Here is a 13,706-nt window from a genome sequence, read left to right on the forward strand (position 1 = left end):
GGAAGGGGAATCTCCCTTTAACTATTACTCTGTTTAAACTACCTTTTTTCAATATATTTATGTAAGTGAAGTTACATCTAGTGTAAATTATATTATCACACTATACTATCCCTGTCCACCTTAGAATCAGTAAACCATATTTAAGAAAAAAATCTCTATGAAATTTAATAAATGCCAGCACATGAACAACCCATATCACACTGAATATTCTCAAGGACAGTGCTAGAATTTGCTAAATTTCAAGCTCATTCCAAAACAGTGTAGAGTGGGTACTCACTGAGATCTTCTGCAAGCTGAACTCTCTTGCCAGTTAGGAGCATCACCTTCTTTTCATTGTCTTCAGCAAAATCTTCAAGCACTTCCTTTACATTCTTCTCCAAGCGCCTTACTGTAAAAAAGCAAAACAACAAAGCAACCAAAAGAAAGTGAGTGGCAACACTTCTGCAACTCCAGTGACCTAAGGACAGGAATTTGGGAAGGTCTGTTTGAGACACAATATATGTTACCACACTTATTAATCTGATAGGAGAAGAAGCAAACTTCTGAACATAGAAGCCCTTTCTTTGGGCCATTAAGAATGGAAATTATTTGAGGAAGATTTTTTAATTTCAAAGGGTATTTCCCCTCTAAGCAAAATTATTATGGGATGACTTTTTTAGAAGGAGATAATTTTTTGTTTCAAGCCCTTCCACTGAGTGAGCCTTACCTTCAGTGTTGGTGAGCTGCTGCCTCAGGGTATTTGCTGTAATGGCCAGCATTCGCTGTATTCGCCAGAAGAGGACGATGTCATTACATTCAAGCTGGAATGACAGAATTGTGGGGTCAGAGCCCTGATGTCCGGTGAACATCCTACACACACAGGAATCTCTTGACACTTTTAGCAGCAACTGTAACCTCGTGTATATATATCCAGACCTTGCACAAAAATCCCACAGAATTACTGGTGTAGGTAACAAGGAAACACATCAAAAATACTTCACAAGAACCACATCAGCCTTATTTAATGCACTGCATCACCTTCGTGTCTGCTGTGTTCAACAGAAAGAGCTGTATCATGGGAAACCATGGAAAAACAATTTGCACACACTTTATGCAGGCTGGGGAGTGTAACCTAATGCTCACTGGAACACCACTGCTGGTAGCAAATACACTGAGAGACAACAGCTGAGCTCCAGCCTGCGCCTCCCTGCATGACAAATGTTTCTGAAGACAGGGGTGGGCCAAGGGCTGTATTTGTTAACAACAGAAGAGACAGTTTCTACACCTGCAAGGACGGGAGGAGGGAGCATTAAGTTCATATCAGGGCACCTTTAAAAAGACAGGAATATGATTAGGAGTTTAAATGTCATGAAGAGGTAGCTCTCCATATTGTGATCTCCTTCTCTCTTGTCTTGTACAGGCAAAGGTATTTCTAAAGTAACAAAGATTTCTGGCTTCATGGCTCATTAAGAGAAAAAGTGAGAAGCAATTTCTCTTTGATTTAAAATATAATGGTAAGAAAATAGGGTATTCTTTGAGTGATTTGATGCATACTGTCATTTCTTGAACAAGCTTGGGTTCACAAAACTGGAAAAGTTATTTATAAAGACCTGTTTGGAAACATCATAGCTGTTAATTTTTCTCCCCATTGATCACACATGGTTCAAAGCATTAACTATAAACATTTACTGACCATAGTTTTCCTATAAATCCATAGGGATGTTTTCTAAATTTTTTTGTGTAAGTGAAGTAAACAACTATCAATGGGAAAGCAGGAGAAATGGCTATCAAAAACATATCAACAGCTGTACACTACTGGTTTTAACCGTGCATTTTCAATGCACATGGATTAGAAACAGATGTTTAGGTCATGGCTGATACCTAGTGGTCATTTTACATAATTACCATCAGGATGGCATTTTATCCATTACAAGCCTCATGTAAAATGTACCTGAGATCACCAGCTATCTGGTCAGGCTACTTTGAAGTATTATCAGATTCTTTCTTCAACTGAAATAGAAATATTAAGTCAAAACACCAGTGTAGATGAAGAACAACTGTTCTTTAATTTACCTCTGAGTCCACAAAATGCTTCTGATAATAATAGAAGCCTCTTCGACATAGATTGCAGTGGTTCAAAGCAGACTTCAGGAAGTATCTTCTATAAATTTGGTGCCATGTGTCTTTAATCTAGGAAAAGAGTATTTAAATTTGATTAAATAAATAAATACATACACTCACTATCGTGCTTAGATTAATGATTGCATTTAAAATGTAACTCCAAATTCCACTGTTCCTATCATGTAACATACATCTAAATATTTCTCAGCAATTTGTCTGCAACTGGGATATGATTAATGTGTTAGTTACACTTGGCAAACACTATGGATGACTTGTCAATTTAAAAATCTACTCTTCATGAACACAACTGAATGCTTAAAAATACTGTTTGTGGCCAAAACACGTTTAAATTATATACTACAAAACATTTTTTACATTAACACTGAGAACACATTTTTGAGTTGTACCCATTAATTTATCAATTAAACCAGATTAAAGCTTAGAGAAATATTTAAAGAGTCTTACATAAACAAACATTTATAACATTTCTTGATTAGGCTTTTTATGTTTCAAGTCTTCAAAATTAAACATGTGTATCAAGATGCCTTTCTGGAAAACCCATAAAACATAATTAAGAAAATCAGTTGCTTAGCTAGAAAAAACCTCAGTTTGCACTCAGCCTCCTCATGCAGAGGATCACTACTATGACCTTTATAAAAAATGCTAAGTGCTGTATAGGAAAGGAGTAGCAGATATTACAACTCTTCTTCCTAGAAGAAGAGCATGTATTAATGGTGCAAAGATAGCCAAAGTTATTGCAGAAAATAAATCACAGCTATAGAAAATCTACATCTATTACTTATTAATGTCTGAATTCTCATTTATTTAAAATCTCACATTTAATTAGATAAGAGGTCTAATTACCCTTAGGGGCCTTTCACTGCAATGAGATATGTAATTTTCCAGAACATTTCAGATGTACAATAAAATCCCTTGAGACACTCTAAAAAAATCCTGCCTTTTTCCAAGTATTTAAAAAAAAATTCTCTCTCTTCATTGTACCAATGAACTGTAAACTTAACATACAACCACACTGAAATCTTTAGGATACACAGTATGTTTTTACAGTAACTTGGTCACAAAGGCCTTGAATACATCTGAACAATAATTTCTAACAAGCTTTGTTACAATGTAGGCAAGAAAGTCTGCTCAGCAGATTCTGATTCCAGTCTAAAGGGACAGATTCCAAAGTGCTGCACAGCCTTTGCCTGCCAGCCAACAGAAGTGTGTGAATTGCGTGCAAGCAGTCACTTAGTGATTTGTTTGGGAACATCTGCATTACAAACTCAGTATTCAGATGAAGTCTTTTCTTTGGCATCTAGAAAACATTCAAATGTTCACAGGGGGCTTCCATGTGCCTTGTTAAATTCTATATCTCACCAGACATGGATCCACTGCTACTCCTCTTGCTTCCAGATTCTTTCTGACAGTCGTTACTTCATCATTTGCCAGATAAGCTGGATGATCTTCATTGCACTTGATTAACTTCTCAAGTTCATTTTTTGTTTCATTACGAATATTCTAGGATAGGAATGATTAGTTGGACTTTATTATTAGTGACACGGAGATCATCAGCACCTCCCCAATAAACACTCTATTTGCTTCATAAGCCAGGGCAGAAAAAACCTCTGACACTATTAACTATTAAGTTACTTCAAAAGGAATTTATGCAAAGACACATCAAATACAGCATTTTTAATTAATAACTCACTGTTAATTTTATTTTTTTCCCTTTTTATTACACAGAAATGCAGAACAAGAATAGAAGGGTGGGAAAAAAATCATAGGTGTTAGCCTCCTTTCCCCTGCATGTGTATCTGCTAGCAGGTTTCACATTCATATACCACTCGTGACACTGATTAAAATTGCAATTTTTGACTATTAGCTAGCAGGAACTCTCCATGGGTTCATACCTTTAAGCTGTTGTTCATAAAAGTCAACTAATATAGGCTGAAGTCACTACCATGCTCCAATAGCTGTCTGCATATAGCTAGCTGACTGTAAAACTCCTTTCTCTGAAACAATTACTTCCTACTCTATCCTTTTAAATTCTGCTGACTTCTTTAAAGTATGAATCAGTTTGAGAAGCATCTAGGAAAATAATATAAAAAGCCTATCATCTCTGGGCATTGAACAAAAGGTGCAATTAAAATTCAAAGGAAATTTCCAAAACCTATGAGCAAATGAGAGATGTTAGGATGAATATGGCCAATCAGAAGATACAACTGATTACAATGCAAGTGATAATGCTATCATATATTAATTAAATCCAAATAGAGCATGACAGGAAACTGCATGTGACTTCTGTTTAGAAGGCACGTATAAAAAGTACAGAAGAGACTAGCCCAGTTTCCACCTGCTCACATTGATTTCTTTCTACTGCAAGAACTTCAAAACACAGGTCAATGGCATAATAGCAAAGATGTAATTCAGCTGAGAAATGGAAAAGAGTTGACAAGTCACTCTGTAGATGGAGCATGGAAATGTATACTAAATTCTCCATGCTATTTAAAACAATGACAAGTGAGGTTTTTTTGTAGTCATCTAAATAGTGTGAAGAGAATTGGTAGTTTTGAAAACTTATTGAGTAATCATCAAAGTTTTCTGAAGGTAGTGAACTGTAAATTCTTTATAATTTTTTTCCTTTTACCTGTTCTTTGGTGCGGCCTACCCAGTGCAACCATCTTTTTTTCCAGTCTGGACCCACCATATCTTCAATAACAGATTCAGCTGAAAAAGGAGGTATGATATTAACTATCAAACAAAATATATGAAACCAGCCAAATTTATACTTTCAAAATTAAGTACATGAACAAGAATGAACATTTAAAAATACACCACACTGAGTTAAGTCAGGTGTATTTTACTTCAAGCAAAGGTTGATGTATTTTACTTCAAGCAATGGTTGATGTATTTTATTAAAATTTAAAAATTACTTCCAATCAGTAGATACTTCAAGAAGTATATAAAAAACACAACCCTCTACTGAGATCACCCTCCGGGCTCCAAATCATGCATTAAAAAACCCTCAAATCTTACCTTGGCTGCAACTTGCATCAAAACTGATTATGTTAGAAACCATAAACAGACCAACTATTTTCCCTGAATTTATCCTGTTCTCCTACATGTACATTTAGACTGTTTTTTGACTCTACAGATCTCTACTGCTTCTCATTCAGTTGCCTCATTTTAAGAGCAAGAGCATGAGAGCTTTTGAGGCTGTATTTTGCTAAATATTTCTGTCAGTATCAGTACCACTGCAAGCAGTCACCACTGTGTCAGTTGGGCTGATACAAAGGCTGTCCTTCAGTGAAGTGAGCTAGCTCAAGCCTGGCTCAGATTGAAAAGGGAAGAAGAGTGGAATACATGACACCACTCACTGTCTTTGAGCCGACTTTGGAGCGTCTCTTCCATGAAATGAATGGCTGCATCCCACTGCTGCTTGTCAGATATTGACCGATCTTCTAAAGCATTGTGCTGGATCACCCGCTGCAATACACAATGTCACTTTAGCACACAGTAAATAATTTATTCAGGATTTAGTAAATAACCCATTTCTGGTATTCTTTTCATTTTTAATGTCTGCTAAAACAGATTATATTGGGCATACACAAGATATTCAAGCGGCACCTTTCAAAGCACTGCCAAAATTATTTTTGTGTGCCTCTGATTCTTTTCTACAGCATGCATAAATAATGGAAAAAATAAAGCAAAAATATGAAATCCCTCTGGATTACAGAATCTATAAAGATGGAAATGAAATTATGTTATTTTATAGGGCTGCACTGAACAGAACAAATAAGCTGATGCCAAACAATTCTCACCATGCTGCCCTTGTGCAGCCAGTGGGTTATGGAGAATGTTCATGAACCAATCAAACCAGTTTTATTAGACACTATTTAGGGCAATAACTAATAAAAGACAATAATGAAATGAGTAACACTGAATTAAAACACTATATAAAAAATGAGATGAACACAACAATAATAATTTTATGATTACAGCTAAAGAATGCAAAAATACTGATTATTCAACTCTAATAAAAACATTTCAAGGCAAAAAAGCCCACTACATTATACCAGGCTATCCTCCGCCCTCTCATTCCATTTATGTCGCTTAATAGTTTCTTCTTTCACAGCTTGCTTCAGTTTATCAAAGATATCATCATGTTCTTTTCCTTTTTTTTCTGTCATGAAACGGGAAAATTCTTCTTGCAAAGTCTCCCATGCCACCTGGAAAGTTAGCAAACAATTTCTCCTGAAATGGACCATTATACCATACACCAGCTGATAAAGGAACATTTACTACAATTCTTTCAAGTACAAAAATCTGGAGACTTTCCAAAAAAACCACACAAACATAAATCACTGACTTTTCCTTTGCTGCCTTTTCCTTTGTAGCAAGCACAGTTCTGTTAAACTTTTATAAATCTATTAAATGTGAATACATCTACTTGAGGGGTTTGTTAATCTTGTAAAAACAGGTTCGGGTTTTTTCCTCTAATAGACAAAATTCACCAGAAGAGCAAAATACAATGGGTTTGCTCTGAATGGTTCTGCAACATCAAGATCTTCCCAGCCTTTTCTGACATGTAAGCTAATTAAAAGCACTGAAGTCAGCCATTCAAACATCATCTTACTTCTCTGGAGTTATGCTTTTATTTTACATTTTAATTAAGTTTTAATTTGATTTTTTAATTTAAAGAACTAAATACTCACCTCTACTGCTTTATTAGGCAGTTGCTTGTCAGTCCACTGCTTCAGTTTGATGTCCACAGTGGTGTTAAATGTCCCTGAGTTTGCAGTCTGTGCTGCTGGCAGGTATATGTTCTCAATCACATGAGTAGATACCCTTTCCCATAAAGTTTTCTCAAGCATCTCCTCCCTAAAATCAGAGTTGTAACACATTGATAGTTTCCAGTACACAAGTGATGGTTTCAAGTACACCAGTGACTAATAGGTGTGCATTCCATTTGTTAGGAACACCGAAAAAAAGACTACATGTCACAAGAACACAATATATTGTCCAAGAAAAACAGTTTCTTACTTATAATTGAGAATGTTGTTTACTAGAACTCCATTTTAAAGGCAAACTTCTCCTAGTAAATTATGAAAAAAAAAGAAGAAAAAATTACTGTACCAGTGCTTTGGCGTGACCTGAGTCAAACTTATGACTTCATCAAGAATCTCATTCTTTGCTTTCTCAAACAGTTCATTCTGTGCAAAAGGAAATAGTAAGATTAAGTGTAGTTTGATCATGTCTCCATACAAAAGGTAAAAAAGTCCAAAACCTTTTCTTTAAGGCCTTTAAGCATCAAATGATACCTCCTGGTCATGTTCTGAACAATGTGTGTCCATATCATCAACTACTCTGGTTTGCCATACATTTCCCCCCCATCTCTTGGCATGCCTTTGTCCAGGCATGGCATTTCAATATTCAGGATCTCTATAAAAGAATTACAAAATGAGATCCCAATTGTTTTGTTACTCTGTCCGATAGACCAGGGAATGTATCTTCTCTTTGCCGGTTCTGTCATGATTACAAAGAAACACTGATCTGTCCCTGGAGGCAAGTTAGGTCAGGTAACTGTATCCTAGAAGAATGAAGGACTTAAGTGCTGAAGCATCGCAATTTTGAAGAACAGTATTTCCTTCCCCTACAATAATTTATTTTGAATTTTGAAATGTCAGTACTTTATGTTAACTTTAAGAAACCTTTACAAATGAAATTAAAAGGCATAAATGTAGATTCATAGTCTTCAACCCTAATACACAGTAATAGCAGTAGTGTAATTTACCCTGTCAAGCTCTCGCAGCCGGGGGTAATTGTTCTTCCATTCCGTCTCCAGATTGAAACGTGTGGCTGCAAAAATCAGAAACAGGGCCTTGTTTTTTTAATTGTCCATAAGCATTTCATGACTAACTTAGAAGTTCAGCAGGTCTTAAAATTGCTACAAATGTTGCTTGTGAAAAACTCTCCAAGAACTTTAAGTGTGTCTGCAAATGAGTAGAATTTTTTTCTGTCTATGCCAAGATATTCTGTCTACAAATTGCATGCATTAAAAAAAGCACAGTGGAGTTATTCAGCTTCCAGCTCTGCACACATCAGCCCTGCTCTGGCTGACCAGATAGTACCTTTATATAGGAAGCCATTTTAAACATCTTAATCCAGTGGAAGAACTGTGTTTTGCCCACCAAAAAACCACCCAACTTGATTTTTGTTCTTCATAGATTTTTACTCCTTTGGCTTTTAGAGTAAGTGGTAGTTTGCAACATAAATTACTTTTTTAGTTTTTTTCTAGAAATTACCTGGAGCAATTATCAATTAATGGGAAATGCTCATCATACAAAACATATGAAGCAATTGTCCAAGAATGCTGGCAAAACATTATATGCATATGGAAGAAATAATTGTTTAATAGGAAGTTGCTATTTCCCTTTTTGTTCAAAACATGATTACCTTTAAAAGCATCTGCTTGCTGCTCCACAGACTCTCTCACCATTTTCCAAAAGCAGTCTGACACAGCAAGACTTAAGTTCTTGGTTGTTACCTGATGTGCTTTCAGCATACTTGTCCTGTAAAGAAAGACAGCCAGAGGAAGTTCTCTGCACACCTATGCTTTCAGGCCCCCATTTTCTGCTCGCTAGAATAAAGCTTTGCTTCTCAGAGCAGAAAATAACATGTAACTGTGTACCTAACCCAAATTTAAATCTCTTCCTCTAAAATACTTAGTGTTTCAAAATACTCCTCTCAGCTTTAAGTGCTCAGACAAGCTGAAACTTAGTTCTTGTAGAGAGGATGGAGAGACACACAAACCTTGGAAGAGTGACCCAGAACTGCAGCGGAATCAACTGCTGCCTGAAGATGCCTGTCTGTCTCCACTGACTTACAGCAAGCATTAGGAAACTAGGATAAATTGGTCACCTCAACATGATACTTAATTTAAGCATATTAAATCTCAATTAGTGTTTTCACATTGCAATCCTTTTATATTCCACAACAAAAATGGATGCTAGCATTTACCATCACAGGCTCATTTTAACAGAAAGGACAAAATAGCAACGTACTTTAAAAGCTTTGAATTTTGGAAAAATTCCTCTTCATATTCTTTAATGGATTCAATGCTTTCACTGCTGTTTCCTGCAAAAAGAAAAGAGTGCTGCAACAGTTCCATTTAGACACCTTTCTGGGCTTCCAAGGACAAAACAAGCAAAGCTAGAGCTCTCTTTACCTTTTCCAGTAACAACTGCAAAATAACCCAAAGCTTTCATTGGGAAGAGTTTGCCTTCAATGATTTGCTGGATCTGTGAAAATAAAGGATTTAAGAAAAACCATCATTAACTTTGCACAGAGACTTTCATTCCTTCAGGACAGTTTAAAGGCCAGATCTAGTCATAGCTATGCATAGACTACAGCAGGAAGCAGTTTGTCATGGGACTATGAGTTCTACTGAGACTGAAAACAAAACAAATGAAAAAAAAAGGCACAAATCTAATAAGGCATAACACAGCAGAACACAAAACACAACAAAAATGCCTATATCAGAACATCCTTAGCCTTTTTGGGAAATGGAACTTGCTCAGGTCACCTTTATGAAAGGAATCAGTATTAAAGCAAGCTGAGACTAAAGTCCCCTAGCTGATCACTAAAAGCAAGGCCTGAGAGAGATTAAAACAACAACTACCAAAAAAATCACCATACTGAATACAGAAATATGCACTCAAAAACATCTAGAACAGGCAGGTGAAGTCCAATATCTCTCCCAGCATCTCAAGTATTTTACCATGTGCTATTTCAGCCAGCACAATATGAGAAAAAGAGTTTCAGCTGTTTGGACTCACCCTGTTTGGACTAGCCACATTTTTCTCTGCAAGATCAACCTTAGTCAACACAAATATGGTCCTTTTTCCTTGGGGATCCATTTGGCTGACTAAGTCTGTGACAATACTGCGTTCTGCATCCACTGACCCATCTAAATCAAATATAAAGTTTATTTTAGGGACTATGTAATCTAACACACAGTACTGAAAACACAGTAGCCATCAATTAAGTTTCATGTTACAAACTTAACCCAGTAAAATTAGACTTATATTCCATTTTTGGATACACATAGTGGAAAAAATGCTTTATTCTCAGAATCAAAGCAAAGTAGTTTGGTGTAGTCTGGTAAGTTTTCAACAAGTACCAGCTTACTCAAAATATTCAACATTATATTATATTCAATATTATTGCATGCTGCCACCAAAAACAATGCTGTGGAAAACTTGAATTTTATTATCACCACCATTTTTCTTTAATGCTAAAAAAAAACCTCTTAGCAAAAAGTTGCTTTTTGCCACAGGTTGCACAGATTGGCTTAATTTATAAACAGACATTCCAAATCATGCTGTTTTGTACAGTACAAATTATCACAAAAGGAAAAATACCATATGAACCATGATTAAAAATACAAATGGATAATTGCTTAGACTCTTAGTACCTTGAATACAGAGGATGATGGCATTGGGATTCTGCATGTAGGCTTTGCTGATGCTAAAGATAGTTTCCTTTGTATCTGGAGCCATACCTGACGTCACAGTCTTTAATATGCATATGGAGATAAATATTTAAAGAAAAACAAAAAAAATGTTAAAAACCCCCAAACAGCTAATGTTCTCATCAATAACATGACTTCATTTACATGTCTTCATTTTTTAAATTATTGCATACTCACACTAATGACTCCAGGTAAATCAACCAATACCATTCTCTGCAAACCAGGACCTTTCACACTTAAGGAGATGGTCTGTGAAATAAAATTGAAATTAGAAGTTTATACACCATCTACTTTGAGTATAGTTACACAGACAAACACACATATATAAAACTATATGAACACATATTTATACACATGTATTATTCAGCAATAACCCATCACTTTTAAATAGGAAGTACAACTTTCAATGCAAGTATAAATGCAGTATTGTCCTTTAAAACTGATTTAAACAGTCCAAATACACTTTGTATACTGCAAAATACAAAGTGTATGCAGACTGGATTCATCACAGTCCCCCAGCTGAAGAATACTTCCAAAACACATACATATATTTACCATGAAATATTTGAAAAGTCTTACCTCAGTGCTAACAGTACACCCTTCTTTCACACTATTTCTCATTCTGATTTCTATTTCATTTCTCAAAGCTGCAAGCTGTTACAAAAAAAGCAAAATATCAAACACAAAATTCTTTATTACTGTGATAGAAGAAAAATTACCTACACAGAAAACCACTTTTAGTTAGGGATGAAGATCTCAGTTTATAAGTAATATTTCAAATGCATGTTTAGTAAGTCTGGTAAATGGGGAGGGTACTAAAGGACAGATTACCTGCAGATCCCTTCATACTTCAAAAAGTGTCTCAGCACAAGGAGCACTCAACATTTTATCCACTTCAGTACCAGTCAAAGAGATAATTTAATAGCTAATACAATGCATTGCCCCACTAAACATCTTTCACTCTACTTGAACAGAGGCATAGGGATCACAGAGATATAAAATTATTCAGAGAATCAACAGAGGTCTCATTAACTTCCAGTCACTTTATCATACTTACATCCTCCTCTTTGGTCAGATCAAACTCCCGAGAGCTGTCTTTGAATAAAGCCACATGGTGGGGACCTTCACTAAGGGTCACCTAAATGTTAAAAGCTTTAATGAGAAAGTATAGCAAATCTAACACAGAGAAACATGAGAAGTACATGGTATATGTACACTTCCCTCTGTAGAAACACAATTACAGGTAATGCTCTTTTAGCACAAAATTACTAAATGGTACTGCTACTACTCAGACAGGACACATGGATCATATACAGACCTGCAGAGCTCTTGTCATTGGCTGAAACAACTCCCTTGTTTACAGGCCATTTTATAAACCTATGTATATGTATGCTTCAATCAATGTCATAATCAGAGGGAGAACAATACAGCAAATGCTGATTCAGAGAAGAGGATGTTTCTTACCTTGACAGGGGAACGTGTCATCATCTCCCCAGACCCTCGAGGGAATATGCGGGCCTGGGCAATCATTTCTAACACGCTGGTTTTTCCTGCACTTTGGTCTCCAACCACCACCACCTTAAGTGAAAGTTTAAACAGCCATTGGCTTTTGGAAGGACATTTTGGAAGTTTAGATAAAAGCTGGCTACGAAGAGATACATCTGTATCAACGCCAGCTGTATTCTGCTCGATAATAAATGCATGGTTTTGAAGAAGTACTAACTTGTTGTCAAGCAAAAAAACCTGACTTGTGCTTAAGAGAGCACAGTCCACAAAGCACCCTGCCAGAGCATCTACTGAAGAAAGGGAGGGCTTGTTGCTCTCATGGCAGGCAGCTCTCCTCTTCTTGTACAAAATGCTTTCAGCAGGCAAAACACTACTCATGTGGTAGATGCTGCTTCTGCCCGGAACGAGCTGAATCCTGAGTTTCTCCATCTTATGGCTTCCTATAGAACCTACCAATACTACAGGTGGTTGTGCAAGCTGGAAGCATCCCTGGCTCTCTCCTACACCAGCAGTCAGGCTAACCCCCTCCCAAATCCCCTTCCTCAACAGCAGCATGCTGTGGAGAGATGGATAGGGCACCTTAATCACTCAGCTCCACTCACACACAGTGGGAAATAACAAACATTTTACAAAGCTGAGGAGGATGAGATGCACGGACTGAAACCATTTAAAATGGAAAGCTGAGCACAGCAGCAGTAACTGAATCTAGACAGGGTTTATCTAAGAGCCAAAACAGGCTTAGCATGGGTAAATTTGTTATTTTCAAAATTATCTTACTGCTTTTAAAATGAAAGATGTGTCTTAAGCAAAAAGGTGGAGTTACAAGAAAATAGGCTAACACTAACTCTGGATTATTCTGGAATATAATGAAATGTTCTATTTAATTGCAAAACTGGTGTTTCAGTAGAAATCATTTAACTTGTTATCTACTTACTCGAGGTAGGTGATCTTGAGTGTTATAACTAGCATCATAATCAGACAGGATGTCAAGTACTTCAGAATACATATCAATCAAGGACTTCTACAAAAATAAGTACACAGAGAAAACACAGCCAAATAAGAGAACAGAAGTTTCAGACTACTTCTTCTGTAAATTTGTGTAAAAATGTTTTTACTTTCTCTTGATGGTTTGAAACCACAGCTGTCTATACTGCAGTTATCATTTTCTACGAAATACAATACCAAGTAAAGTCACTCCTTGATTCCTGTGGATGAAGGAGGAAAATGAAAGCTCCTATGTATAGCAAACTTTGCAGCTTTCAGGTTAAGCTAAACTGAGTTTCTTCCACTGAACATCTAGAATTATCTAGTTTGATGAACAATAAACATTAACAAGGATACTGAGTTATCAAACTTATTATGCACAAGTAAGATTCATCTTTCAGTTCCCAGAGGAAAGAGTAAGATCCATATTGGTTAACAAATCAAACAGAGAAGCAGAAAACATCTATTTTTAAAATGCTCAGGATACTGGCAGACAAAAACAAAAGCTAGTCTCACTGGATTTATACCGTCATTAAATGATGTTCCCTGACCCCATAACTTGCTCCTACCAAACTCAATG

The 13,706-nt window shown here is 36.2% G+C and overlaps 1 protein-coding gene across 4 annotated transcripts in view; it reads right to left on the bottom strand.

Moving 5' to 3' along the window:
* The window catches only part of OPA1 (OPA1 mitochondrial dynamin like GTPase), a 48,171-nt gene that overhangs the window by 18,140 nt on the left and 16,325 nt on the right, over nt 1-13,706 (bottom strand). For all 4 annotated transcript variants that reach the window (XM_038145694.1, XM_038145692.1, XM_038145693.1 and 1 more), the window contains 20 exons: nt 13,077-13,163; nt 12,101-12,214; nt 11,694-11,774; nt 11,216-11,290; nt 10,814-10,885; nt 10,580-10,679; nt 9,942-10,072; nt 9,332-9,404; nt 9,168-9,240; nt 8,560-8,675; nt 7,898-7,962; nt 7,240-7,316; nt 6,819-6,984; nt 6,180-6,332; nt 5,481-5,589; nt 4,751-4,830; nt 3,481-3,621; nt 2,053-2,169; nt 707-800; nt 278-388 (listed from right to left, as the gene is read on the bottom strand). In XM_038145694.1, coding sequence (XP_038001622.1) covers nt 278-388; nt 707-800; nt 2,053-2,169; nt 3,481-3,621; nt 4,751-4,830; nt 5,481-5,589; nt 6,180-6,332; nt 6,819-6,984; nt 7,240-7,316; nt 7,898-7,962; nt 8,560-8,675; nt 9,168-9,240; nt 9,332-9,404; nt 9,942-10,072; nt 10,580-10,679; nt 10,814-10,885; nt 11,216-11,290; nt 11,694-11,774; nt 12,101-12,214; nt 13,077-13,163 — 2,035 coding nt within the window. The remainder of the gene's footprint in view (nt 1-277; nt 389-706; nt 801-2,052; nt 2,170-3,480; nt 3,622-4,750; nt 4,831-5,480; nt 5,590-6,179; nt 6,333-6,818; nt 6,985-7,239; nt 7,317-7,897; nt 7,963-8,559; nt 8,676-9,167; nt 9,241-9,331; nt 9,405-9,941; nt 10,073-10,579; nt 10,680-10,813; nt 10,886-11,215; nt 11,291-11,693; nt 11,775-12,100; nt 12,215-13,076; nt 13,164-13,706) is intronic.

Source organism: Motacilla alba, chromosome 9 (assembly GCF_015832195.1).
Source record: "Motacilla alba alba isolate MOTALB_02 chromosome 9, Motacilla_alba_V1.0_pri, whole genome shotgun sequence".
NCBI classification, from domain to species: Eukaryota; Metazoa; Chordata; class Aves; order Passeriformes; family Motacillidae; genus Motacilla; species Motacilla alba.